Below are 25,784 nucleotides of genomic sequence, written 5' to 3' on the forward strand. Positions count from 1 at the left end.
TACACCTTGCCTAGCTTCAAGATGAAAGTTCTTGTGCACTGTGCTACAACTCTCCTCATTGTTTATGTTGCCATAAGTCCTTGCCCTAGAATTCTCTTCTAGTTTCCTCTATGCAGTGCACTAAATCTGGAGCCTGTCCCCTCTGGGTCTGTGGGTTGTGTCCAGCCCAGCCTGCGAGCTGTGTGTGAAGTCCTTACAAGCATGATGAAGCAGCAGCATAGTGTTGGTCCTAGTTCCCAGTGAATGGGCATTCACTCTGTTTCCCACAACATCAGCCAAGCTGGTGCTTAATAGTTCTTTGCTTGCTCTCTAATGGGGGGTGGGTTTAGTCAGTCTGTTGAGACCCTTAACAACAAAGCTGACAGTCCTTAGATCTTTGAGCAGATGCTTTTCCAAGCTACACATATTCTGTTAAATGAGGGAACTGTGGTTTTGAGGTTTGCCTCCGCCTGGAATTGTTTGCCTATTTAACCAAGGAAAGCAAATCCCACTCTGTAGAGCCTATGGGGACTAAACACAAAGAGTCTAAGGCTGTTCAAATTTCTTCCGAAAAGCTAATGGATGGTAGTCCAGGGTCATTACTTGCTGGGTAAAAGCTGCTGGTGATGATGACTGTCCCACCCTGCCTTGATTTTCAGGTTTCTTCCCTTGGCTAGATCCCCACGTGGATCATGCAGGTAGTACACAGAGAAGCTTCCAGACCTGTCGGGGAGGCAGTGTTGCTGCTTGCAGTGAAACGTGGGGGGTGTGTGTGCATGTTTAGTGTGTGTGCATGCATGCATGCTCATTGTTATTCACTGCATGACTGGGAAGCTGCACAACCAAGGCAGAGGATATACTTGTCCAGGGGACTGGTAAGCAACAGTTGTGCGTGCTGCAAGTAAAATGAAAGAACTTCTGTTACTCATGAGTCTGAGTACAGAAGTCAGGGACTTCTCTATTTGCCTCCAGTTTTGGAAGATCCATGTCAGCTACTGGGCCAGTGGAGCACAGCCTGCTCCTTTCTTGGTTCTCCAGGCAATGAACAGTCCAGTGGCTGTAACTCACCTCATTTTTCTCCCTGTTACACTTTCAGACTCGTGCATGGCTTTGTTTGTGCTTCCCCTGGTTAGACTGAAAGAAAGGAGGTCCAACATAGACAATGATGAAGTAGAGCTTCCCAAGAAGAGTGTGGGGACTCTCTTCCAAGGGAAAAGTCCTCTTGGCTTTAGTTATTGGATAAAGCTGGGGTCTGAATCTCCATCTTTTGGAGGAAAGTCAAATTGTAGAGCTTTTTAGACTGGTGATTGGTACTGATTAAACTCTTTGGAATTCACTGATGATGGAAAATAGATATCTCCCAATCTATGCTATCAGTAGGGTAAGAATCAACGTCTTATTGGTGTGGCTCTGTGCAGTGATTGATTGTACTAGAGACCATCTGCCAGGCACAAAAGATTATCTAGAGAGTCTCAGCTTTGTGTAGGAAATCTGAATACTGAGTACATGCTTACAGCACTCAGCAATCCTCACTATCCTTGCTGTGTAGAACAGGGAGTCCAGAAAGGGAGTTGTCCTTCCAACAGGGAAACAAAGGGCTTGATGATTCCCTGTTAAAGGAAAGATGGTTCCAAGGCAATGACAGCAAATACTTCCTTGGGCTGAAGATGTTCTGTGGTAATTCACTGCTAAGAAGTTCCTTTCTGGCAGCATTTAGCCCCAGTAAGTACTGATGGGGCAGTATGGTATGCCTGGATGAGCAGTGCAAATAAGTTTCCTTGAGAGTGCTTTCTTGCCTGCTGCTGTCCTGGTTTTGATAGGTACTTTTTTTTTTCCAACCTTAAAAGGAACTGTAAGACCTTGCAATCCAGCCAAACTTACTGCTTTGTAAACTCCTGAATGCAGGCTCGTGGAGAAATTCTTACTGGTATGCTGAAGGAAGTTCTTCACTTGTAGAAATCCCATGCTCTCAGAGAGCACCAAGGATAGGGTAAAGGATGATAATACGTTGGCTGATCTCTTTTCTGGCTAGGATAATTTCTGACTCCATCCTGTGACGGTTGTGGGTTTTCTAGCTTAAGCATCGCCAGAAACTGCTGCCATGGAGCATTCCGTTCAGAGTCGATGAGGAATTGTCTTTCCCAAGTAGCATAGACAAGGCAGTCAGGGTTTTATCCCAGTAAAATGCAGCCGAGTCCTGTCATCTCGTGTCTGCTGATTGAGTGCCTGGCTTAAAGACTATAATTTAAATAGCTGTTTCCTGTGAGGATTCAAAGTGCCACTGGACTGGAAGAGTGCCAGGGACTGCTAGACCACAAGCTTGGTGGGGGCCAGCAGAGTTCTAGGGCACAGAATCCCCAAGCTACAAATAAGTGCCAATTTAATTAAACTGCTGATCCAAACTCATCAGAGACCAAGTCTTGAAATCATGGGAAAAGGGAAGGCAAAAAGAGGCTGCCAGAATTTTAATAATAAAGGTAATTAAAGTAATGAAGCACCTTTAGCATCTTTACTCTGTGATTTTTAAAGCTCAGTTGAGGATCAGTGGCTCATTAAGTGTGGCACTGAGCTCCAGCAATTTTGATATTGCCCCTTAGAATTATGCTGCTTTCTCGCAGATTCTTCCCATCTCATGGACTGAGGTTATTAAGATCGACATGACAAAAGAAGCACTGGGGTTTTCTGTAGAGATCCAGATACTCTTACAAGACAGCAGCAGACAAGGTAGTTGGAATTTGACCTTAGCAGAATGAAGTGTGGTTGCAGATCTTTTGATGTCATGTGACCTGATGGATTTTTAATTACCTGGAGTGCAGTTTGAGGCTATGCACCACAAAAATGTCTGCTGAGAAACCCCTCTGATCCCAAGGGATTAATTGGCCAAGTCTGTTCCTTTCTAGGTGGGAAGCCAGTGAATTTTCCTAAGCTTTGGTCCCAAACGTGCTTTTGAAAGGGGAAAAATTGAATCCACCTCTAAACCCTTCCTCCTTCTATCACAGCAACCTCTACCACTGTGGAATTCCCCAGTGAGGTACTTGTGCAAGCATTAGTGAGAAAACTTCTCACTAATAGCTTAAAATAGCATAGCTTTTGTTGCAGTATCACAGCATTACATTTTCTGTCTAAAGAACCCCAGGAAGTCCCTGAACATACGTGCATGCAAGGTTCCACCCTGACTCTGAATCTGACTTCTTCAGCCTATGCAATATGTGAAAAGCTTCAGGTAGCTGCAGAAAAGGCTTTCTGTGTGGGACTGAGGGTGTTCCAGGACAGTCTGATCAGTCGTTGCCTCGTGAAGCATGTGTATGTACTCATGTGCTGAGAATGTAATTAAGAAAGAAAAGGAAGAAAGAGCAGATTCTGCTCTGCCAACTGGACCTTAAATTCCTCAGCTAAAATGGTCTGAAGGTGCAGTGGTGGGGAACTGGGGCTGTAAGCCCTTTAGCTAAGGGGAATTTCAAGCCATGAATTGATGCTGTGGCCATCTTCTCAAAGCCTGACATCTGTGTCTTGTTTGTTCTCCTGACAGCTCAGGACTCGTGGACTGATCCCTCTGCTGCAAGAGGAGGCCTTCAGAAGAAAAAGGTAAGCTTTGGGCTGGAATATTTGCTGGTTGTCTTTTAGCTAGGGAACTCTATGCAAGAGATATGTTCCTTTAAATGCTTATTGTCACACTCAGCTGCTCTCATGTTGACCCTTCCAGTTCTACATGATGTGCAACACTAGGACTGCAATCTGAATCATCTCAACTCTGCCATCCAAACTTATATACCATTATCCAAGGTGGCTTTTTTTATAACGTGGTTGTCATCTGTAATGTAGCATGCTCTCTCATTAATTCCCAGACTGAATATAGCCACCTATTGCTCGAAATACAGATTTAACCTTACTCCTATGCACACACATTTTTTGGATCAGATCGTGGTCAGTTCACACCTGACAGCTGGGGGCAGCATTTCCCCTCAGCACAGTGAGAGCTACAGTGATTTTCCTCAGAAGCTTGATACAGACTGATATGGCACCATGTTGGCCCTGCTGCTCCCTGCTTTGTAGTCAATGCATTGGAGGGCCTGTAAGCTGAGCAGTTTTGCAACAAATGCTCTCAATACCCCATTTCTGTTACTGATGCCTGCTTGCAGGTGTGACAAGAAGCTTCTTTGGCACCATTCCTACCCCCCACTCCTCTTCTTTAGCTTGGAAGAGACTTCTCACCCTTTTTCTGGCAGCGTAGCTGGGAACCTGCTTCAGGCTGTGCTCACTACAACAGGATTAGCCTCTTGTTAAAGCCATCTCCTTTTGATCTAGCCCTGTCAAAGTGAATCTATCCTGACTCTCTGGCTTAGCAGGGGCGCGATGAAGTGTTTGCAAGAGGATTCTCCCCCCATGTCGTGGGATTTTCCCCAGCACTTGCTCTGCTGGACACTTTACTGCTGCTAATCTCTACATTCAGGACTCGTGCCGTTGCAGAGCCAAGGCGGCTTTCTGAGGACCAATGTTTTCGGGGGCAACGGATCTCTTTGTCTGAACAATTCCAGAGTGGTTTTTTTGCTGTTGCTTTGACTGTTCATCTAGGATGCAAGAGGAAGGGCCCCATGCTCTTGAGAGGGCTTGAAAGAACAGAGATGTGTTACACATCTTGAGAACTAAGCTCTCTGAAAGTTACAAAGGAAGTTGCATTTGATTGTGGAGAGAGTAACCAGCCCTCTTTCCTTGGACTTGTATTTATGTTTGTTTTCAGCACAGATTTTTTTTTTCTTTCTTTCTTTCTCTTATTTTTTTTGACAGCTGCCTGAGAAATTTGCTCCTCTAGCTCCTATCACAGCTCCAGTAATGAACCTGCCCACTGAGCCCCAGGGGATCCATCCTCAGCTCTCCAGGTTGCAAGAATCTGGCCAGTCACCCCCAGGAGCTCCCAAGGAAGGCAGCCTGCAGGTATCAAGGGAAAGTGTGATATTCCCCAGCCACCAACTCCTTGTCAAATAGAAAAATATCTTGCCTTTTGAGATGCTTATTTCCTGGCAGCTGCAGGGCTTATGTGCCTGCTTCTGAGCCCTTATAAAACATTTCTGCCTGAGTGTTAGAGGAATTGCTAGAATTGCTAGCAGCATGGAAAATGACACCTGTCTGTGACTAGAAGGGAGGCGGGCTAGACAGGCTATCAGCCTTCTGAAAGATGGGAATCCACAGAGACCTGAAGCTATACTGTAGTCTGTTCTTCCAGGTATTCTCTGAGTTTGCCAAAGGGTGAAATTCTTCCTGTTTGTAGTTGCAGGAAGGGAGTTTACCTACTCCCACCTTTTGTGCTCCTGCTGTTTATTCATCTATTTCTGTCTCTGTCAGTATCACCAACTACCTGCAGAGAAAGTTGAGAAGAAGGAGCTGCCTCCTGAACATCAGGGTCTGAAGACCACGCTTGAAGGGTTGGTGCAACGCTGCTCTGCTGTTGCCACTGATCCAGTAAGTCCTCCCTTCTCTGGTCTTTGGCTTCCTTGTCTTCACTGATGTTTGACTGATGTTTCTGTCAGCTGTAGAGAGGAAGAAGCTTCTCTACATAACCAGGTTATTTTCCATTTGCTTCCCTCCTTTAGGCTGTGGGATCTGAGATGCATTCTCTAACAGTTAATCCACTACCTCTTGTTGCCTCTCTGAGGCAATAGTTCTGTACTCCTAACTCTTTGAGGAAAGCAGAAGAAATGACCCCAACTAATTTAGCTTCCTTTTCCATGGTTTTGATGCTTAGCTAGTTACTGCAGGGTGGCTGGCAGTACGAGCTTTTCAGAGGGAAAGGCTGAGATACACTGAAAGAGAAAGCCATACAAGCATTGTGTTTGAGTCACTGTAACTTTCCAGCCCATCTCCTGGAAAGTGTTCCCTCTAGGGATGGAAAGACCTGTAGTTTGGACTTAAAAGTCTGAGGATGTAAGCTGATGTGGAATTTGAGAGGCTGGATTGGTAGAGCAATGCAATACACCTGAGTTCCTGAGCCTGCCAGCCCTGTCCCAGCATTGCGCAGAGCTAGGCATTTCTATCCACAGTGCAGTGTACCTTTGAGTGGATTACCCAAGGTGGGGCAACCAGATCTGAAGTACTGAGACCCTTTCTCTGTGGTTACCTACAGTAGAAAGAATGTTTCCTCCCTTCCTCAAGGTGACCAGGGCTTCTGCCTCTAAGCTTCTGCTTAGGTGAACTGTGAGGTTATTTGAATGTCCAGTGGGTCAGTTGATGAACATTTCCCAGCTTTGAAAGTAGCTGTTCTGTCCAGTAGTCTGAAGGCACTGTTAGAAGGGACAAATGTTTAGGCTGTGAGGCAGAAAATGGGACAAATCTAGCCTCCTGTCTTGGAGACAATGCATGCATGTATATGTGCACAGCAAGAGCATGGCCAGTTTTTGTCACAGTCTCTGGCTGTAAACTGTCTGGTAGAGGTTGAGATGCTGCTGAAATTGCGGGGTTCTGAGGGGAGACCTGAGCAAAGAGCAACGTGACACAGGGAATTGTGTGTTTGAAGTAATGTCTGTTTTACTTTAGAAAACCCGAAGGAAGCTAGAGGATGCACTGCAGCGGCTGGAGACCTTGTATGACAAACTCCGTGAGCAGGCGGTAAGTGTATGCCTGCATTCCTTGTTATCAGGCTGGTTTCTTGATCTCATTTCTAAACTGTGCTGTGGGCCCTAGTGTCTGTTCCAGTATTTCCAGTACATACCCTCTTAAGAAAGCAAAGGGATTGCAAAACCTTATAATGCTCCTTGAGTCTAGCCAACTTTAACTATTCTTCCTTAACCTCGGTCCAGAAATAGAGTAAGGAAGAGCTGTTAGGGGATATTTGTAGGGTGGTTTTCCTCCCAGGAAGTACACTGATACATATGTGTGTGTGTATATACAGGTTCTAGATGGGGAGGAGCATTTGTAAAGGAATGTTCTGGGGGTGGTTATGAACTGAATGTATCTTCCAGCTAAGGGGATCCTGCTGATGTCAATTGCTGGAGGGTTATCAATTAAGGGAAGAACCTCTATGATATATTTTCTGTGAGTGTCCATTTAATGTCTGAATGGAGATGAGGTTCTGTGCTAGATGGACCTTTGATCTCCTCAAATACGTTGAATATTCATTTAATATTGAAGTGTCACTACATAGGACCTGTGTTAACTATAACTTAACTTAGGTTTTGGATTAGTGTTTGCTATGGGCTAGGGAACTGAGGGATGGAGCAGTCTAAACCTCCTGTCAATGCCTGTCTTTGTAGGTGCTGCATTTGAGGATCAGGTAGAGGGCAGGAGGGGAGGTTATAGAGGGAGTTGGGGTCCTGTGTCACAGCACTAAGGATGCTGACTCATTTCTGCTTTTCCCCACAGCTCTCTCCAGCTATCCTCATGGGTCTCCATGAAATTGCCCGCTGCATTGAAGCTAGAAACTACCAACAGGGTCTCATGGTTCACACCCAAGTGGTGAGCAGCAGCAGTTTCAGTGAAGTGTCCGGTTTCATGCCTGTCCTGAAAGTTCTAATGACCATTGCTGGCAAGCTGAATGTGTAACATGTGGAACAGCTGGTACAGTGCACATACTGAGCTGGTGGACTCCCTCACCTGATGTTGTGCTGCAGGTTGCGGACTCTTCTTCTGACTCTGGAGAAATAAGTCTGTGCCTGGAACTGTGCTGGACCAGCATGCCTGGCCCTATCTACTCTCCAGACAACTAGGAGTCTGGATATCCTGGAGACTGCTCTCTGTCTCTCTCCCTCCTTTTCTCCTTCTCTATCCCCCCACATTCCCCTCAAATCCACTTCCCAGCCCAGGGCTCTCAGTTTCAGGTGTCCAGGTAGCACAGAGATCCCCAAGGACTGTTCTCTGTTAGGCTCCTTTTCCCTGTTCCCCTAACACAAAGGGGAAACCCCTTCCAGTCTGATACTGCTTTTGTATAGGAGACAAATAGCTGACACCTCGGGCTCTACTCCCTGCTGTGCCTCAGTGACAGCTGCCTCTTTTGGGACCTAAGCTGGGGTGCCTCTGCTCCATTGGGCTGCAGTCAGGATCTCTCCTCTGATTCCTCCTTTATCTTCATTCTAATTTTCAACTCATCTCTTGCTCCTCTGCTCCCATACATGCTTACAACTAAGGTTACCTGCCAGCCTACTCTGGGCTGACTTTGATTCTCTCCTTCTTCACCCAGCTCTCCTTTCATAGAAAGTAAACAGAAGACAGCTATCCCCTGCATCCTCCAAGTATCCTTTTTCCCTCCCATAAGCTGAAGGCTTGAGCCTTTGTTTTAGGCCAAGGCTTATTTCTCTCCCTTCTAGTTCCTGGAATTCTCCCATTCAGGAATAACAGCAGATTGGGATGCTCTGTATACTCCTCCCTAGAGCCAGCAGCCTTGTGTTTGGGCTAAAAGCTGCACTGGCTGGCTGGACTTTTTTTTTTAGCACAGTGGGCTTATTGCCAGCTGATGTCTAAAGGCTTTCTACCTTGGGATTTCCAGGCAGTCTAATGGCTTTAGAAGCAACAGGGATTGTACAGGTCCCTTAAAGACCAGCCCAGGCTTGAGCAGAAGGAGAAGCCTCCTGACACGATAGTAGAAATGTGCTGCAGTCGATGGCATTGTCAGGTGCCAGGGACATGGCTGTACTGATGCTTTCCATTACTGTGGTGTTTCCTCGGGGGTAAAATAAGTGTATGAAGCATGCCTGTCCTATGGAAGAAGTCTGGGAAAGCAGATGGGATTTTAGAGCACTTCCATGTGCATCATTTCTTCTGTTCCTCCCTCCTTGCCCTCTTCTCTTTCACACTAACCAGGCAATGCAGTCCATGGACCCCAGCTGGGAGCGAGGCTTCTCAGTGTTTGGCTGCAGCCAGCCCCTGCTTCCTCTGCTTGCTGCTTGAGTGATGATGCCATCGTGGGTCTGTGGTTCAGTGACATACACAATTCAGCCTGCTCTACTATGAGACTTAGGAGGGAGGGGGATCAGAGAAGGGAGGGAGAGGGTACATCTCATTCTCTCTTTTCCAGGTCAAAGTGCCTCCTTGTTGCTGCTTTGTTCTGTTTCTATTACTGCAGTTTGATGCACTGAGAGATTACAGAACAGTGAAATAAAAGCTGCGTTTTGTGATGGTGCTAGCTTTTTTTCATAGTGTTGATCTGAAGGCAGTTGCCTGTCATGTCTGACTAAAGGGTTGTTTCTCGGTTTTCAGGGTCACCCACAGACTTTTCTGCTTGGGTTGAAGGAGCAGATTTTAAATGGTATGGGGCAAACCAGATCATGGGCTCTGCTGGTGTGGGCAGATAATATCCTGATGTGCTGGGACCTCGGGCCTTACCTGCTCCCAGGTCTGCAGGGCCAGAGATCTGTTCTTCAGTCACCGTCCTTAGCTGTGACTGTCCATCTGTGTCAGGCACAAGAGGGTTCATGAGATGGCTGGAGTTCCCCTGGGGAATCACAGTGGTGTTGGGGATTTTATACATCACTTCAGCAGTTGGAAAGGTGTCAGTAAGTAGAGCCCTTGATAATATCCTCTCTTGTTGGAAGGCAGCGTTATGCCACTGAAGCAGTTTTGCTTAAACTAGCATGCTGATCTGACCTCCTCTGTAGAAATCAAATGTATCCACTGAATTGACAGTCCTTGCCTCTGGTTAATAACTTCTAAATCTGTTGGCTGATTTCAGGTAATCTTTTGAGGATATAAGAAGGCTGAAGTGGAACATCAGTACTGAGATGAAGTGGGGAGAATGCTATAATCTCTCTCTCTTTGTATGCTGCCAGGTGGCTAGCTAGTATATTTGTACGGGCCAGCCATCAGCAGACAGAAAACTCTGAAACATGCAGGGCTGTATTACACAGTTTGTGGTTGGAGGACTTGCAAGGCAGTAAAGGTTGAAAAACGTTGGATGGTAAAAATAAAAAGACCCATTGCAGGGAAAGGAGCAGAGCTTACAAGATTCTTAAGGTATTAGAGTGACAGTACATGCATTAAGGAAAAACCAGCCTTTGTTATTTCTTCTCCTAGAGGCAAATGGCAAATGTCAGGGAGACTTACAGAGGTGAAGCAGCCAAGTGGGAGCAGTTAGCAGCTAGTGTGGCCTCCCAGCTCTCAGGGAGTTGCAGGCTGATGATTAAGGACTGCACAGGTTGCGAGTGACATCCATTTGCTTAGTGAGTATATAAGGAAAGTCCTTAGGCATTTTGAGGTCATTTAACAAACCCAATAGTTGGTACTCTGTCATTCTGGACTTTGTTGTAGCACCTGTGCAGTTCAGCCCTTTTGCTTCTTTGACTCAGGCTACTTGTAACACTGAGAAGTGCCGATTTTTTTCCAGGTGTTTCTTGGATGCCCTGGACTTCAGTTTCCTTGTGCATGCGCTACTGTTGCTACCCATGGGTTCATGCAGAGACCAGCTCCTTATCCTTCCTTTGCTGTGAGTCCTTTCTTGTCCCCTCTGTCCCACTGTTGCTCAGTTCTGCTTCAGGTGAGCTCCATCCCTAAAATTTATTAGGGAAATTAGGCAGCAAGGTGACCTGCTCAGAGTTCTTGGGGAGACTTGTGGCCAGACCTCCATCTATGTGGCTTTGGGGCTTTCTGCTGCATCACAGATGCTGCTGGAAAGCACTGCTTCAGTTGCAGTGCTACAGCCGGTACCAGTACGCAGCCATGCTTTCCCCCATGCAGGCACATGTTGCCGCAGCATCCCTGGGCAGCTCAGCATGGAAAAAGCGTTTTCTGTTGGGAGAGAAGGCCCTTGGGTTGACAAAGAATTTGAGGGGGTGGGTAGGAGGAAGGGATCCCTGGGCATGGAGAACAGGGCTCTAATCCTGTTGCAGATAACATCATGTCTGCGGGCTAGGCTTGTGTGTGTTTGGGGGAGCTGCAGGGGCAGAGATTGTTAGGCAGTATTTGTTTGTAAAGCCACTTGCTCTGAAGATAATGCTTGCACTAACTTCTATTGAGGGAGCAGTGTGAGTCCCTACAAAGTCCTTTCCCAAAGTGTCTTTGAAGCCAAGAACCCATTGAAAGGAAGAAAGGCCAAGAGAGGGGATTAGTTTGTTCAGCAGCTGTGAATTTCAGTGGGAGGCTGATGAACTCCAAAGTCTTTGTTGGGATTTTTTTTGTATGGAGCCCTGCTGGAGGGAGAGACCCACACGGGGGCCGCGGCCTTAGACAAGAAGGAATCCGAAGCGGCAGGGAGCTGTAAGCGGGCCACAAGGACTTTTCCCAAACACTTTGCGGAAAAGGTGTTGTGAAGAGAGCGGAGGGGGATTAGCATGTGAAATGACACTTTCCATTGACTCCGCAGAGGGGAGGGGAAAAGGGCCGGCTGGCTGATTTATTAGCATTTTGTTCCCTTTTCTGTTCTGCTCCCCGGCAGCCCCCCCTCCTCCCGGAGACCTCTAAAGAGGTTTGGATTGGAAAAGGGAGCGGGGGGTGCGTGTTTGTGTGTCATCTGGGCGAAGGTGACCACCTGGGAAGCTGAATGTAAATATTTCTCCTCTGAGGAATGCGCCTTCATTAAACCGAAATGAATACATGGAAGCATCCAATCCCACCGCACAATGGCCGCAGTGCCTTTACTGCTCAGGGCCGCTCTCACCGGGGAGGGGGGACCTCTCCGGGCCCCGACCCGCTGCTGAGGTCAGCACATTCTGCAGCTGCGCCGTCGACAATTTTATCCCGCAGGAAGCCAGGCGTGCCGGTGGGGCCCTGATTGCAGCGCTACAGCAATGCGGGGATGGGAACCCGTTCCCCTTTGCCGGCAGGCATCGCTGTGTCCAGTGGGTGCAGCCCAGCGGGGTGCCTGTGTGCGGTATGGCACACTGCAGCAGTGGGAGCTCAGAGAGCAGGGAGGGGAAGCTCTGCTCTGTGCCTCGCCGCTGTCCTCAGGTCAGCTCTGTCGGGCTCTTTGCCCTCCTGCCCCATGATGCAGCCCCAGCACAGGGAGGCAGAGCACAGGGTGGTGGGCTGTGACTTAATGGGAACCTTAGTGCACACAGCTGGGGGTTGTGCATGGAGCAGGAGTGTTCCAGCTTTCCCTGAGAATGGGCTGAGATGGTTTATTGGAATCTGCCAGATTCCTGCATGGCGTGGAATCTCTTTCTCTGGTGAGACCTCAAGTTGCCCTGGGTCTGAATGTCCATCCCCAACAATGAAGCCCAGAGATGAAGGGGATAGTTGGTAACTGAGATTCGTACAGACTGCTGAGTATCTTCCATGTGTCTGAAATGGGTAAGTGGGCCCCTCTGCCTCCCTCCCACCTTCTTTTCCTCTAGGCTCAGGTGAGCGCCAGGAGACAGCAAGCTCTGTCTTACGTTGGTAGGGGCCAAGGTGGGAAAACTGCTCAGCTCTTTTTGTTCTGAACAGATGAACAGCTTGGTTGTAGTCTCCAGAGCTGTAGCTATGCACATCCATACATGCAGTTGGACAGACAAAACACCCAGCTACTTGGACACGACAGAATTTTGCAAGCACTTGGCTACTGATTTATTGCATTGGCTATTCCTTTACAAATATTGGCTACAAGACAGGTCTAAGGGCCAGTAATTTAACTCTGCTGGCTTCTCATCTGTCCAGAGATACTTCAAACAGCAAAGTAGAATATAAATTGACAGCCCTGAGGAGATCACTGAGGGTGCAGTGAGCTTCCCCTGGGTCTGCAACTGACAGCCTCCTCCCACCCTGCCTCAGCCACAGCAAGGGAAAAGAGATGCATCAACCAAATCTTAACCTGCTGCTTGCTTAGCCTATAGAATATATACAATAAGATGTAGAGGAAAAACTGTTATGTGTACATCACAGTAACTGTGCAATAAATTAAACTTCAAAGTGCTTCACTTTCTTATTTACAACACCATTAAATAGTAACTGACTTTTTCTCAGACTAGGGGGAAGTATATAGTTATGTCAGTTAGCTGACAGGTGAGTGCTCAGCAAGTACGAGGAGGGGAATGGGCTCAGATGCCAGCTCCTCACTGGGAGAGATTGGGGAGGGAAGGTGGACTGTACAAGTGTGAGGGCATTGCTGTAAGAGGTGGGAATGAAGTGGGGGGCAGGCCTAGAGGCTCAGAGGATCCAAAACAAGTGTGTAAAAAAGCAACTGATGGGTCTCTTTCCTAGGATAAATATTTAATGAGCTGGAATCTTGCTGCACTGAAAAGCTGAATTAAGCTGTGAAAGATGGGAGGTGCTGTCCAGGTAGCTGGCTCACTGCAGGAAGCAGTTGCATACCTTTTCCTCATAGCACGGGGTTTGATAAAAGGCACCATTTTTCTTTGAGGGATTCTATTTTTTTATGGCACGAGAAACCTTTTTTTAGGGGCTACCACCCTGAGTGGTTTGGTGATGCCATCTAAGCTTCCTTGTGCTTTCCTGAGTGTTGATCTTACTTGCTCAAAGGCCTGGAGCAGTGTGAGCTGTACTTGTCTGGGGATCAGGCAGGCTGAAAAGAGCAGGAGCAACAGAGGGCAGCTGCTTTTTCAGCTGTAAAACTATAGTCACTGGATAGAGTGATCCCTGGCTGAAGGGACTAAATCTCACCTGGTTTTGCCAGCACTTAAGTGCCTTCCCAGCCTCGTCCAAGCCACACACTGAGGTGATGTTGGGTGAAGGAGCCTTGCTTGGAAATGAGATAAAACTAACTCAAAAGGAGGAAGGGAAGGAAGGAGAAGAGGGGAGGGGCAGACAGGACCAAGTGGGAGCAGGGGGCAGTTAGAGCTTCCTCTTGAGCTTGCGGCTGGCCCCGCCACCCCTGCTCCGCTCCCGCTTCTCTTTGCGGACACAGAAGTACTTGGTGACCCGCTTGCGGCACTGCTCACACCGCACGGCACAGCACCAGTGGAACTTGCAGTTGCAGCTGGACACCATCTCAGCCCGTCTCTCCTCCACCGCCAACCCACAGTCCCCACACAGCCGCCGGCAGCTCCGCTTCTCCCACTTGCTGAGCGCCTTGCCTCTCTTCAGGCACTCCCGGCCTTCCGTGCCCAGCAGCCCCAGCGTCTTGTTCTCCAGACAGTAGTCAGGAGAGTCTTCTAAATGGACCAGCTCCTTCTTGGAGATGGAGCTGAAGGTCTCAGCGATGGCCCCCCGGCTGGCAGCGCTGTTCCCCACCCCCTGCAGCAAGTCCACCTTCAAGGCCTTGTGGTACCTCTCCTTGAGGTAAGTGCCCACCTCGCGGAACTCGGGCAGCTGCAGCCAGCAGGTCTGTGTGGTACAACTTCCCGACACACCGTGGCATTTGCAAGTCCTCTTCATGGTCCCTTTGACAGCCTGTAAGGTGAGGAAAGAGAAGAGATGCAGGAAAATAGCCCAGGGGGATCACTAGGGTCATTTCTGTAGTGCAGCTTATGGGTATGTCTGGCTTATAATTGTGGAGGGGTCTGCCATGGCCCCTCCTTGTTCAATAGCCCTGCCCAGGGAGGGTTGGTTGAAGGTCCACATTGGTTTCTCCAACGTGTGCTACTTCTTGAAGAGGGAGAAAGAGAGCAACAGGAAGGAGTTAGCAGGGTGTGATAAGTTTGCTACGTTAGGATGAACACTATCAGTATTGCTACCCTGCTCCCCCTCTCCTCAGCAGAATAGTTGCTTTTACTCTGCATGCAATTTTAGTTGTGGCAATTAGTGAGACTTCATAGTGAATGGGCAGAACAGATCAGATGAGTGCTTCCAGGTTTGGAAGGAGGAAAGGGGCTCACCTTTCTTCCTGCCTCATTGTTGTGCAGGTTCATAGCAGCTCTGGCATCTTGTCCAGTCTCCAAGGCATCCACAAACTGCTTGGAGATGGCTTCCCCAAAGCCTACGTTATCACTGCAGCCTCCCCACAGCCAACCTTGCCCACCTGGGAAAGGAGATAAGAGATGTAGTACCAGGGAACCAGCCCCTCGCTGTTCTGTGGCCCCCAGGGTGAGAAAGGGTGATTGTCAGCAGTGATGGAAGGAATGAAGGCTGGGGGGTGAAGCCAGCCCTTTGCCTAGAGGTACTTTTGTATTCCCTCCCCTTGGGCTCGTGCCATTTCTACTCAGGCTTAGGCGACAAGTGGTCCATGCGGGCAATGAAGGAGTATATGCCATACCTATGTGATAATGCCAAGGATTTTCAGGCTTTCTATAGAGCAGGATTCAGAATTCATGTGTTAGCACTCCTACATTTCATCCTAAGTGATGAAACTTTGGATCTTTAATCCCCTCCCCTCCAACCATGACTTTATCTGGTCCAGTCTGGGTTGCAGGGACAACTTGCCTGTTCAGAACAGGTTTGTGAGATGGATTAGCCAACTTGTGTGTGTAGAATCAGAATCCTTACAGCCAGAAGGGATGTCCTGAGTGTATATCCCAGTTAGTGGGAACAGAGTCCCCTCCACCAGAAAAACAGCCCAGCCCTGGTACACCTGTATGAAGGAAGCCCTCTTTTTGATATACACAAAATCTCAGGCTGATGTTGGGCATCTGAGAAAGCTCTGATTTTCCAGTTATCATAAAGAAACAAGGGAGTCAGCACGGATTGGGAAATGCAGGAAAGTGTGGAAAGTACTTTTTCTAACCTAGCGTGGGCTTGATAATCTAGCACAGCTGCCTGGAAACACATCATGCGGTTTCTGCTTTTCTTCCTTGAGAAAAACACCAAATGCTCTCGGAAGAATTTAAATCTGAAATATTTTGAGCCTTGTGTGCCTCGGTGGTGTATCATGGGCATTGTGGTTTAACTGGTCTTGTGCCTTTTGTCCCTGCAAGGCCATGCCATTGCCTCTTGCAGGGAGAGGCAGAGGTGCATCTGTGTGTGATTGCAGTGGATAACAAAGAGAGAATAGAAACGTGCAGCTACAGCAGCTCAGAGTCAGCGCAGTGATATCTGGAATGGAACCATAATGTTTTGGACATAGACAAGTTTCCTTTGCCCGTCAAGTCTTTAAGTTCACACTGGAAAATTTTCATGAAAAACAAACATGTTTTGAGGAAAGAAACTGTAGCATGACTAGCTCAAATAACATTTGGTGTGTCATTGCCCCCGAAGTCTTGGTCTGAGAGATGGTCCATCCCAGACCTCAGCAATGGCTGTTGTAAAAACTGTTAGCCAATAAGCAAATTACTCAATACTGGGCACTCCAGTGGAATTTGTGACAAACTGACACCTGCAGCCTGCCAAGTACAGCTGAGTAAGGAGAGGCTTTTAAAAGATTTTGATAATTTGAAATTTGACTTCTTTCAAAACACCCAGACTTCACTGTTGTATGAGATCTGAGGGGAGAACCAAAGTGATGAAGCCCTGGAATTTCCCACCAAGGCTGTCCAGCGGCTGCAGGCTGGGTACAGCAGGGGTGGGGCGCCATCCTGCTTTCCCCAACAATAATCTTGGTGGAGGAGAGCTTCCTCCAGCAGCCCAGGGTTTGATAGAGGGATGATAGCTGTCTTTCCTTACCAAGCTGCCCATTGCGGGAGTCATCACAGCCACAGTTGTCAAAATCCCCCAGGCTGCAGTTCCGGGTCAGTGTGTACATGACACCTGCAGAGCTGATGGCGTGGACAAAGGCAGTTTCTCGGTTTGCTGTCAAGCAGAAACACAAGGAGAGCAAACATGTTAAAGATTTCATGGCAAGACTGGTGTTAAGAATGGCTCCTGCCATGCATGAGACTGAGTCAGATGATGTTTGCAATGAGCAGGGTTGTGTTGGATGGAAAAGAGGCCCTACAGGTCAGATTAGCTTAGTTTTGGATTGAACTGCTTGAAAATGGAAGTTCCTGGTTTTGATCCAGATCAACCAATGCCATTTCTAAGGCTGAGAATGAGTTTCGCACCACGCTGTCGTGCTCACCAGTGGTTATATAGCATAGATGCCTAAATGTCCCCACATCTTACCAATACATCTCAGAGAGGAGGGAGCCCACTCCAAGGGACAAAGCTCTCCCCCACAGCCCCCTCGAGCTTTGTCTTCTGCCAGACCTCAGCCCAGCCTGCCCCAGAAGATGGACAGCCCAGGTGGGGATGAGACAGAAAAGGAGGCACTTGGGAAGGGAAGAAGGGCTGCTGGGCCCTAAGCTGCAGCAAGTGGGTCCCAGTAGTGGTATCCAATGCTTTCCTTACCGCTGCGCAGCCCGCCGTGGCTGGAGAGCTGCAGTGCCCGCTCGGGGCAGTTCCAGCGATCCCAGGCGAATTGGAACTTGCACTCCTCGATGCCACTCTGTGCCCCAGCAGCCACACTGCTGGAGTAGATGAGGTAGGCCTGGGAGGAAGCAAGGCAGTGGATCAAGATGGGGGACAGCATCAGCCTGACACTTGAGGGTCCTGCTGTGTTGGGGTCTAGGTGTGCTGAGAAGCATAGCCCCAGTCTTGCCAGGAGGCTGGCAGTCAGCTGCAAAGGACTTGTGTACCATCTATGGAGATAAGATGTGCAGAGCTGAGGGGTTGGCCTGAGCTTAGCTCTGTGAAGTCTGCTGGTTGCCAACAGCAGCAGGAAGTGCATTTTCTGCTGTGCTGGCTCAGAGGCTCCTGGAGAGAGAAGGCCGAGTGGAGCTGCAGGGTGCTAGCCATGTGAGGAGCTGTGCGGCATCCAGTCCTACAGTGAGGGAACCTCTTGTCTCTCCAGTGTAAGAAAATTTGGTTTTTGAAGATGTTTTATTCAAGACAAACAAAAATATGAGGTGAATTTCACAGCTGGTCCTGGTTAGGAAGTAAAGGCTCTGAAAAAGGGGCAACAACCATCGAACACCACTGAATGAAACCCTGGCAATTCCAGCTGTGCTTCTTGGGGAATGCGTGTTCTGCAGAGCCTGCAGCAAATGCTCCTTCAGCTGGATGAACGAGGGTCCTAATGCCGAGCTGGTCAGCAGGAAACAATGGATGACAGGTGAGACTGGCAGCTGGGGTCAATAGACACATTTCCACAATCTGTCCCAATCAGTTTAGGAGGGTCCCAGGCCCCTTTGCTGAGGGCTGCTGCAGTGCTCTCAGGAGGGCATCCCTGGCCCCCTCCCCTGCCTCGTTGCTGTGTGCATGGGGTTGAGGGGACCTCTGGCCAAAGCTGGTTGGAGAGGTGTGGGAAGGAGGAGCCCCCCTTCCCTCCCCTGGGTATAGTGGGATCAGGGGCAGAGATCAAAGAGATTTCTCTTACCTTGGGGCCCGTCATCAGGAAATTATTCACTGACCTGGAAGACAGAGACAGTGTCAGTAGGGAGGGGGTGATGGTGGAGGGGCCTGGAGAATGCCTGGCATCCCAGGGCTCTCCTCTCACCCTCCCTGGCTGCAGGCACCTCTGGTCACTCAGCAGCTTCTCCTGTCCACACCTGCTGGGGTCCTGTCTGCCTGCCCGCCCCATGGCCCCCTGTTCCCCATGGCTGTGCTCTCCACCTTCTCCACAGCTGCTCCTAGCACCCGTTTTTCCCTCCCATTGACCTCACTCACTGCTCCTTCCTTTTACCCTTCTCATAGCTGCTAGTTACACCAATTCCCCCCATCTTTTCTGCTCCTCTAGATATGCTTTTCACGATACCCAGCTGAGCTAAGGGTAGTGTTGCCCCCAGCCCCAGGAGATGGGACATGTCCCTTAGATGGAGAATGTCACACCACATCTTGATCATGGTGCATATCTCAGTGACATCCCCCTGCCTCGTGGTTCCTTCTATTCCTGCAGTGCCAGATCTGGCTGACCATGCTTTCCTCTTGCTGCGACAAAGTGAAATTTTCTGATGTTTTCTAAGAGAAATATGAAGAAATTACACTAAATGTTTCCAAAGGTGCCTGTTTGCATCATTGCAAAATACTTCATTCTCACTATTCAAAGAAAATAATTTTTCTACTGTGGACATGCTAGGCCTGGTTTAGTACCTGGAGCCTTCAGCTCTGCAAGGTTCATGATTTCCCCTGTTCTGTAGATCAGCAACTTCTATATCTTGTACAGAAGAGAAAAGCCTTCAAAATGTGGGCCCTCTTTCTAAATATACTTCAAAGCAAATGAAAGGAACTCTCATTTTTGAATCATGAGACTTTTGCTTGCCGTGACGTGACAACATCTTTAACTCATTCCTCGTGCTTAGCAGTGGGAGGGGAGGAAAAAGCAAAGCAGCAATCTCTTCTCATTGCTCCCACTTGGGAGCTCCATGCCCAGAAGTCCCTGCCATCCCTTACTGAGATCTGCCATCTGCCCTGTGGATGACTGAGCTCAACTTCTGCCTTCAGTTTGGACAGTGGCTGCCAGCCGGGATGGACTGTGGCCTGACAGTAAGTTGTTCTCACCTGGATACTAGGGGTGGCCTGAGCACTGCACATTAGCACAGGCTGTTTTGAAATCTGTGCCGAATGGTGTTCAGTCTGTACCTACAGCTAAGAGCCCGCTGCCCATAGCTTCTCTGTCTTTGCTGCCTGGCTGTGTGCTTGTCCAGCCACACCTAATCGCAGGCCAGCATCCAGCTGAGTATTTCTCAACTGGAAACATCTCCACTAGCCTTTCCTGTTGTTAGACTCTTGAGCTCCTTTCTGTGCAACATCACAATCATATGCAGGATTGAGCTTTAATTTAGGGTCACTGAGACCATCTGAGTTTTGTTTTCCAGCCAAAAAGGCTTATTTCAGTGCAAGTGATCATGAGTTCCAGGACTGTGCGTGGTCCTGACTACCACTCAGATCTAGGGGATGAATTCAGGTTAGCTATGCTTGGCAGAAAGGACCAAGAGCAAATCCCAATAGTCCCCAGCCAGAAATAAAGCAAGAGAGAGCCTCAGTTCTCTCAGTAATGTGATGTTCTGCTCACTTTGCTGGTCATATCTCAGCAGAGGATGCTCTTGCTTCTCTGCCAGCCCTGGCCCAGCCTTGGTGCTGGGGCACACCAGGGCTGGCTCCAGCATTCCAGCAGTGTAGACCACAGCAGGCATTACTGTCCCCTGCCAGGGGGCACAGCAAAGCTGTGCCACAGTCCCTTCAGCTAGAACAGCCCTAATAAGGATCTCAGAGATACACCATAAAAAGGAGGGCTGGCTATTCCAGCTTGTTCAAAACCACAAGAAACCTGACCTTTGCTGTTACTCACAACTGAGAAGGAGCTCAGAGAACTGGTTTGCAAAGTTCTTCTTTGGCAAGTCCACCAAGTATCTGTTGATACAGCTTGTGTTGGGAAAGGCTCCCCTGGGCCCCAATGGGAGGGAGGGGGCTGTGTCCAGGGCACAGTGTGAGAGCAGCACACCCTTCCCCTTTGTTTTGGGCACAGGATTCAGCCCCAGCTGTCCTTTAGCCCCAGTGGGTGCTTTATCATAGAGCTGGTGGCTGTTTTGCAGAGAAATTTTCCTCTGGGAGCCACTTCTGCATTGTATAACTAATTAAATATTTCCTGGGAACTGGTGAGACGGCATCTGCAGCCGAGTGATTGGAGCATCAGTAACCCAAATCACACAGGGGCATGAGCCGGGGCTTTTCAGCCTGTGTGAGCTCTGCGGGTCCCCATCCTAGCACAACTGGGTAGCAGCATGAACAAGTTATTTTCCGTCTGGTTTCCCTCCTGCCCTTTGCCTTGTTCTTAAGAGCTTTGCCGTGGGGACCACACTAACTTAAGTGCTCACGGTGATGTCAGTGTGAATCTAAGGCCCTGGTAGCAGCTGTGAGAAAATTCTAGTGCAATGGCCTTGTGTCGGGAAGATTTAGGGAACTGCAAGTCACCTTATGGAGCTTTTCTGACCAAAACAACAGATGCATCCAATCTGCACTGCTTCTCGCTTCATTAACAGGAAAAGGTAAATTTGTCACATGCAAGAAGTATTTGTTTTAAACTCTTGCTGGCCTCATTTTGGACTGTAAACGTGAGAAGCTGCTGGAGTGGCTTTAGGAGGGGACGGTAACGCACATTTCAGGGTTAACCAAAAACCAGTCTGCTAGCAGGCGTCGGGTGCCATAACCACACTGAAGCAACAAATCTGTTCCTCCCAGGATAAACCTCCAGCTTCACAAAAAGGCCAAGTTCAGGATTCACCAGTTCCTGATCTGCAGCTGAGCAAATGGTACAGTAGCAATTTCCCAGCAGGATAGTCTCAGTATTTTTACTAAGTCAGAGAGACAGAAGGCGCTTTCCCGGAGCCCTCCGGTCAGCTGGCAGGTGTGCTGCTGGGTGGCTTGTAGGGCTTAGAGGAGCAAAGAGTTAGTTCAGTATGTTTAACTCCTCCATTTAACTCTTGCATCTACAGGTGGATTCAGGAGAAGGGACGATGGGGCAGTTTGAGTTCCAGGGTGCTACCTGCTGCAAAATGGGCCATTCTATATCTGGAAAGCAGCTGGCAGTTTTCTTATTTATATCGCAATGGAACTAAATGTGGTAATAGAGACAGACTGTGCATTTTTGTCCCCGTGCCTATGGTCTAGCTAAGAAAAATGTGTCTCTTTCCTGAATGTAATCTCTAGTGGGACAGGGAGAAATTAAGCCATTTGTTGCACAGAAGTAGCGCGATGCTGGAAATGCCACTGGATCAATCTCTGCAAAGAAAACTGTGATAAAGAACCTCACTTCGTTCTTGTCTCTGCAGTGTCATTTTTTTTTCAGAAGTAATTATCCATATCACTAAATGAAGTGGGATATAATCCGAGGCTCAATAGCTGCATCTGCACCCAGCCCACTGCCCATGGCTTCGTTGTCACCTGGCAGATTTACAACTTGCTGAAATGATTCTCTTCTTCCACACAGCTTACAGCTCGGAGCTACCTGATGCTCTTTCCCTGCACTTTCAGACTGCAGGACAGCATGACGTGAGCAGCAGCAGAGCAGAAGCAGGCAGGGAGAGAAATCCTGAGTGCCACAGCCACCCTGGACCCATGCAGTGCCCTGGGCACGGTGCGATCCCTTTGCTCTGCTCATCTGGGAAAAGCAGGCCCAGGGCAAAGCAGGCTTCATTGAGTCAGGTACTAAGAAATTATTTCAAAGCTAATGGATAGCTATAGCAGGGGTTCTCCTTTTGAACCCAACAGCAAACAACTCTGCCAAGCAGCTGTCCCATTATATTTTACACGTATCAAATGCTGATAAGCCTCTGACAATTCCTACTCATGCACAACTTACCCAATAACAGCACCCTGCTCCTCAGACCTTCATCAAGTCTCCCATTAAGGAACTTAAGATACCTGATCGCCCACTCACACTGCCGTGCTGCTGATCCAGTTTTCTCTCTCTAGAGCTCTATTTAGATCATTACTGCCATTATCTTACACTTCTGCATTCTGATACAATTTCACTTGGGATCTGAATTTCATCCTCAAGTTATTAGAAAAACAGTGACATCAGAAACAAGGGACAATCCCACAGATGTAGTTTAAAAAAAACCCTAAAAACCATTTAGAAGCAGGTTTCTAAAACAGAGGTTGTTATCTTATTCCCATGAGCCAGGAAACTGGGAAGCAACTTGTTCAGGAGGGCTTTACATTTTTTTAAATTAATTTTTCTCTGTTTCATTACATCATTTATTCATTGTTTTTTTTAGTTCTTAAATACAGCTCTGATACTTTGCCAGTCTACAAACATGCTGATATGGAGGAATCTAATCCCCACCCAGGGAAGGAAAGCAGTTACATGTATAAATAGCATTTTATTGCTGATCTGAATGCCTCCCCCTGCTCTGCTCCCTGTTTTGTGAACATCCTAAAAATCACAGGGAAAAAAAAAAAGAAATTGTTGCATTTTAAGCAGTTGGATCAGATAATGATAAACAGCAAAAAATGCAAACAGGATTATTGCACGATTCCCATGAACCTTTTATTTCTCTGTGAGAGTTGAGGGACAGGGTCTGAAATATGATCATTTCAAATGAAGTTTGCAGTTTTCCTTTCTCTCGGAGCACTCTGACCTAGGAGATGGAAGCTATCTTCAGCTATAAACTTTTCCCTGAGATAAAACCTTCTGAAAGGCAAGTGGGACATTTAAACATCCCATTCCCACAGAAAATGTCTGGGATTTCTGTATTTAACATCACTTTGATGCTCTGAAAATCCACACCCTTTGAACTTTTTCTAACAAATGTTGATTTATTTTCTCTTGTAATGTATTTTCAAACCATTTATGTAGAGGAAAGCAAGGGATATATACAGACAGAGGGAAAAAAATGATATAAATCCTGAAAGAGTTTCTGCTGTTCCCAGCCTCTCTGCATCACAGATATCCCCCTCAATCAGAAAGGAAACTTTATCTTGCGTTCGCTACTGTAGAATACTTTGCAATATACAGGAGAGGAGCAGACCTCTGAGAGAATGGAGATTTCACTCCCACCCTAACAGGAGCGAGTTCCCATTTAGTCTTGAGTTTCTGCAATTTTGGTTATTCCACCCGCAGTAAGAATGTCATTGAACTGCTATGGGAGATGCAGGGGATTTTTGTAATTGAATGGGAAAAGCCTTTCCTTGAGATCAGTCTGTGACCCACTGAGCAAATTCCCCGGGGCATCACGGAAGGGGAGAATAAATTTTGGGTACTCAATAGAAATCACACATCAAAATATATATATATATATCTACAAAAACAGATTGTTTGAGTCCATCTTCATTTGAGCATTGGCTAGATAACTAAATAAGGGATGACAGTAGAGCTGATACAAACACGATCTCTTTCTGTTCACCATGTAATAGATTTCTGGTGATAAAATAAAGCAACTCTGGGGATGAGCAGTAGGGCGCTGGGAGTGCAGATTTGTACAGATTGCTCTGCCGAGACCCAGGTGGTTGGAAACCAAACTGTATCAAAAGCTTCTCCCTAGCAAACCCTAATATACGAATTTCAGACGCATGTAATCCTGACCCCGTGCCTGCCAAGGAGTCCAGTTTCAGGCTGTTCTCATGGAGTGATGCTCACACACATCGAGCTTATCCCTGCTGTCTCTGAGCTCTTAATCAGGGACTGTCCTCTCCTGGGAGAATGAGAGAAGCCCCGTTTGATTTGATTAAGACAAGACTCACACAGACAGCGAGCCTTCGGAAAAGCAGAAATCCCTGCCTGTCCCAATGGGTACCTTCCCAAGGGGCTAGGTCTTTGCTCTAGGGGCATCTGCTGAAATTTAGCCCAGCTTAGGATTTGTCCCATAGAAGGGGGAAGAAGGGGAAAATCTCTGCTTAGATTGAGCCTTTCTGCCAATGGTTCTCTTGGAACTTAGCTAAGAGTCCGGTCCCACAGAAGACCACAATTGTTCTAATGGAAAGAGGAATATTTAGGAAGGTGAGGAGGAATATCCTTAGGGTCTCCAGGAAGGGCACCTGCCTGCCACACAGACTGGGGTGCTCCCAATACTCACCAAGCACAGCAGGGCTGGAAGAAGGGAGTGAGGAGGAAGATGCCCAGATAAGGGTCCATGTGAAACATAAAATCCAAATAAAGAGGAAGAAAGGGCATCCTAAAAAAACAAAAAAACCAAAAAAAAACCAAAAAAACACCAAAAACGAAACAAAAACAACCGAACAAACAAAAAACAACCAACCAACAAAACTGGGTACCAACACTGAGGGGAAAAAAAAGAAAAAAAAAATTAAAAAAAACAGCAGTAAAAATTAGGGAACGGATGGAGTTATTTTCCACCCAGCGCTCCTGGTGTGATGAAGAAGCGTATGCCCCTGAATCCCAACTTGTGTGAAGGTTAACCAATCCTAAAGTAAGAGCTAAAGGGGGTTGGTGAAATGGAGCCGCAGAACTTCCTAAGAAGAGATTATCTACTTAATTAAAGATTTTTTTTTTCCTAAGACCTTCAGCCAATCAGAATTCAAGTGCCAGAGAGAGATTGAACTGATGAAAAGAACACCCCAGGTTCCTCGAAGACAAATGCACCAAGAAAGGGATAAGAGGGAGGGAAAAGGGGGGAAAAAGGAGAGAGAAAGAAAAAGAGAGAGAGGGAGAAAGAAAGAGACAGCAAATCCCTTAAAGCAATCACTAGACTCCATCTCCATCGCACTGCCCTGCCTCTCCGTTCCCCCCAGGGCAACAGGAAAGGCTGCTTGGGTGCCCTCTCCTGCTCCCACCAACAGCTGTGTGCTCTCAGCTGGGGTTGGGACCAGCCCACCCCTGCACCCTGTTTGGAGACAGATAATCAAATACATCCCTGCCTCAGTCTCCCCCAGAAGTTTAAGGGGAATTAGTGCCTGTTCCCACCTCCATCTTCTCCTCCCTCATCATGGTGACCTATCCCAAACCAAGGCCCAAACCATTCTATAGTTCTCCAAATCCTATGAGTTTTAGCAGGGCACCCAGCCCATCCCTCCCGGCCGTAGAGGACATGTTACTGCCACACTACAGATGCTCCTACTGGCCCCATGCCAGTGGGACCACTCTTACTCATCACCTTTTCCTGGAGCCCTAGGAGCATCCTCTGCACTAACTCATGGCCGCATCCCAATGCCCCGTGGGATCTGTTGGGGAGGTTAGTTAGCTTCCATAAGGCCACTAGCAGATTGCTCCTTGCCTTTCTCTTCCCTGCATCCATTACAGAACTAGCAACATTGCCATGCAGCCTGCCCTGGAGTCCTTTCATGCCTTGAGGCACATGCTTTCTCCTGAATGTAAGCAGCATGTTCTCCATGTTATACAACTGATCTTATGCTGTGGACACGATCAGCCAAACCATGTACTGAGAACCATGAAACTTGTTTCACCCAGGAAGCAGCTGCAAGGCAGAAGTGCTGGACCAGCCTGGCCAAGCCCCCAAAATGAAAAGATCCCCCTGGCTGGTTGCTCAGTCCACATGACCAGCAGAGATGTGCTCTCAGCCAGACCTTGGACGCAGTACATAGCCTGCAGGCAAAGCATTACCTTTGCCCCTAGCACTGCCAGGATGGCCTGACTGTTTGCAAGCACCCAGGTGAGACAAAAATGCAGCCACCATCAGCCTATTCTA

At 47.9% G+C, this 25,784-nt stretch overlaps 2 protein-coding genes across 8 annotated transcripts in view; one reads left to right on the forward strand and one right to left on the reverse strand.

Annotated features, from left to right (window-relative positions):
- The window catches only part of SEC31B (SEC31 homolog B, COPII component), a 31,600-nt gene extending 22,520 nt beyond the window's left edge, over positions 1-9,080 (forward strand). For 4 of the 6 annotated variants that reach the window (XM_085554472.1, XM_015866737.3, XM_085554471.1 and 1 more), the window contains 6 exons: positions 639-677; positions 3,509-3,564; positions 4,765-4,911; positions 5,320-5,436; positions 6,508-6,579; positions 7,333-9,080. In XM_085554472.1, coding sequence (XP_085410598.1) covers positions 639-677; positions 3,509-3,564; positions 4,765-4,911; positions 5,320-5,436; positions 6,508-6,579; positions 7,333-7,512 — 611 coding nt within the window. In that variant the 3' untranslated portion in view covers positions 7,513-9,080. The remainder of the gene's footprint in view (positions 1-638; positions 678-3,508; positions 3,565-4,764; positions 4,912-5,319; positions 5,437-6,507; positions 6,580-7,332) is intronic. The other 2 variants (XM_085554473.1, XM_015866738.3) reach the window with 1 other exon arrangement.
- Positions 9,081-12,417: 3,337 nt separating this feature from the next.
- On the reverse strand, positions 12,418-24,528 carry WNT8B (Wnt family member 8B). Of its 2 annotated transcripts, none has more exons than XM_032445626.2 (6): positions 24,195-24,528; positions 18,059-18,092; positions 17,032-17,170; positions 16,369-16,494; positions 14,649-14,791; positions 12,418-14,223 (listed from the first exon to the last, which is right to left on the reverse strand). In XM_032445626.2, exons 1-6 carry the CDS (start codon positions 24,290-24,292, stop codon positions 13,666-13,668), a joined length of 1,098 nt encoding a protein of 365 aa, XP_032301517.2. In that variant the 5' UTR covers positions 24,293-24,528; the 3' UTR covers positions 12,418-13,665. The 2 variants fall into 2 exon arrangements, with proteins under 2 accessions (XP_032301517.2, XP_085410602.1); XM_085554476.1 differs by having other exon boundaries at positions 12,438-14,223; positions 16,369-16,499; positions 16,992-17,170; positions 24,195-24,513.
- Positions 24,529-25,784: the final 1,256 nt, after the last annotated feature.

This window comes from Coturnix japonica, chromosome 8, assembly GCF_054131305.1.
Source record: "Coturnix japonica strain WE chromosome 8, WE-NBRP24, whole genome shotgun sequence".
In the NCBI taxonomy this organism is placed as follows: domain Eukaryota; kingdom Metazoa; phylum Chordata; class Aves; order Galliformes; family Phasianidae; genus Coturnix; species Coturnix japonica.

What these genes read in the sequence shown, in the direction of transcription:
- WNT8B (XM_085554476.1), bottom strand. Translation starts at nt 24,292, where the DNA reads ATGCCCTTTCTTCCTCTTTATTTGGATTTTATGTTTCACATGGACCCT. An exon ending in TTCCAGCCCTGCTGTGCTTG is followed by an intron (nt 18,093 to 24,194) that starts GTGAGTATTGGG and finishes TCTGTCTTCCAG; the next exon opens with GTCAGTGAATAATTTCCTGA. An exon ending in ACAATGAGGCAGGAAGAAAG is followed by an intron (nt 14,224 to 14,648) that starts GTGAGCCCCTTT and finishes CTCACCTTACAG; the next exon opens with GCTGTCAAAGGGACCATGAA.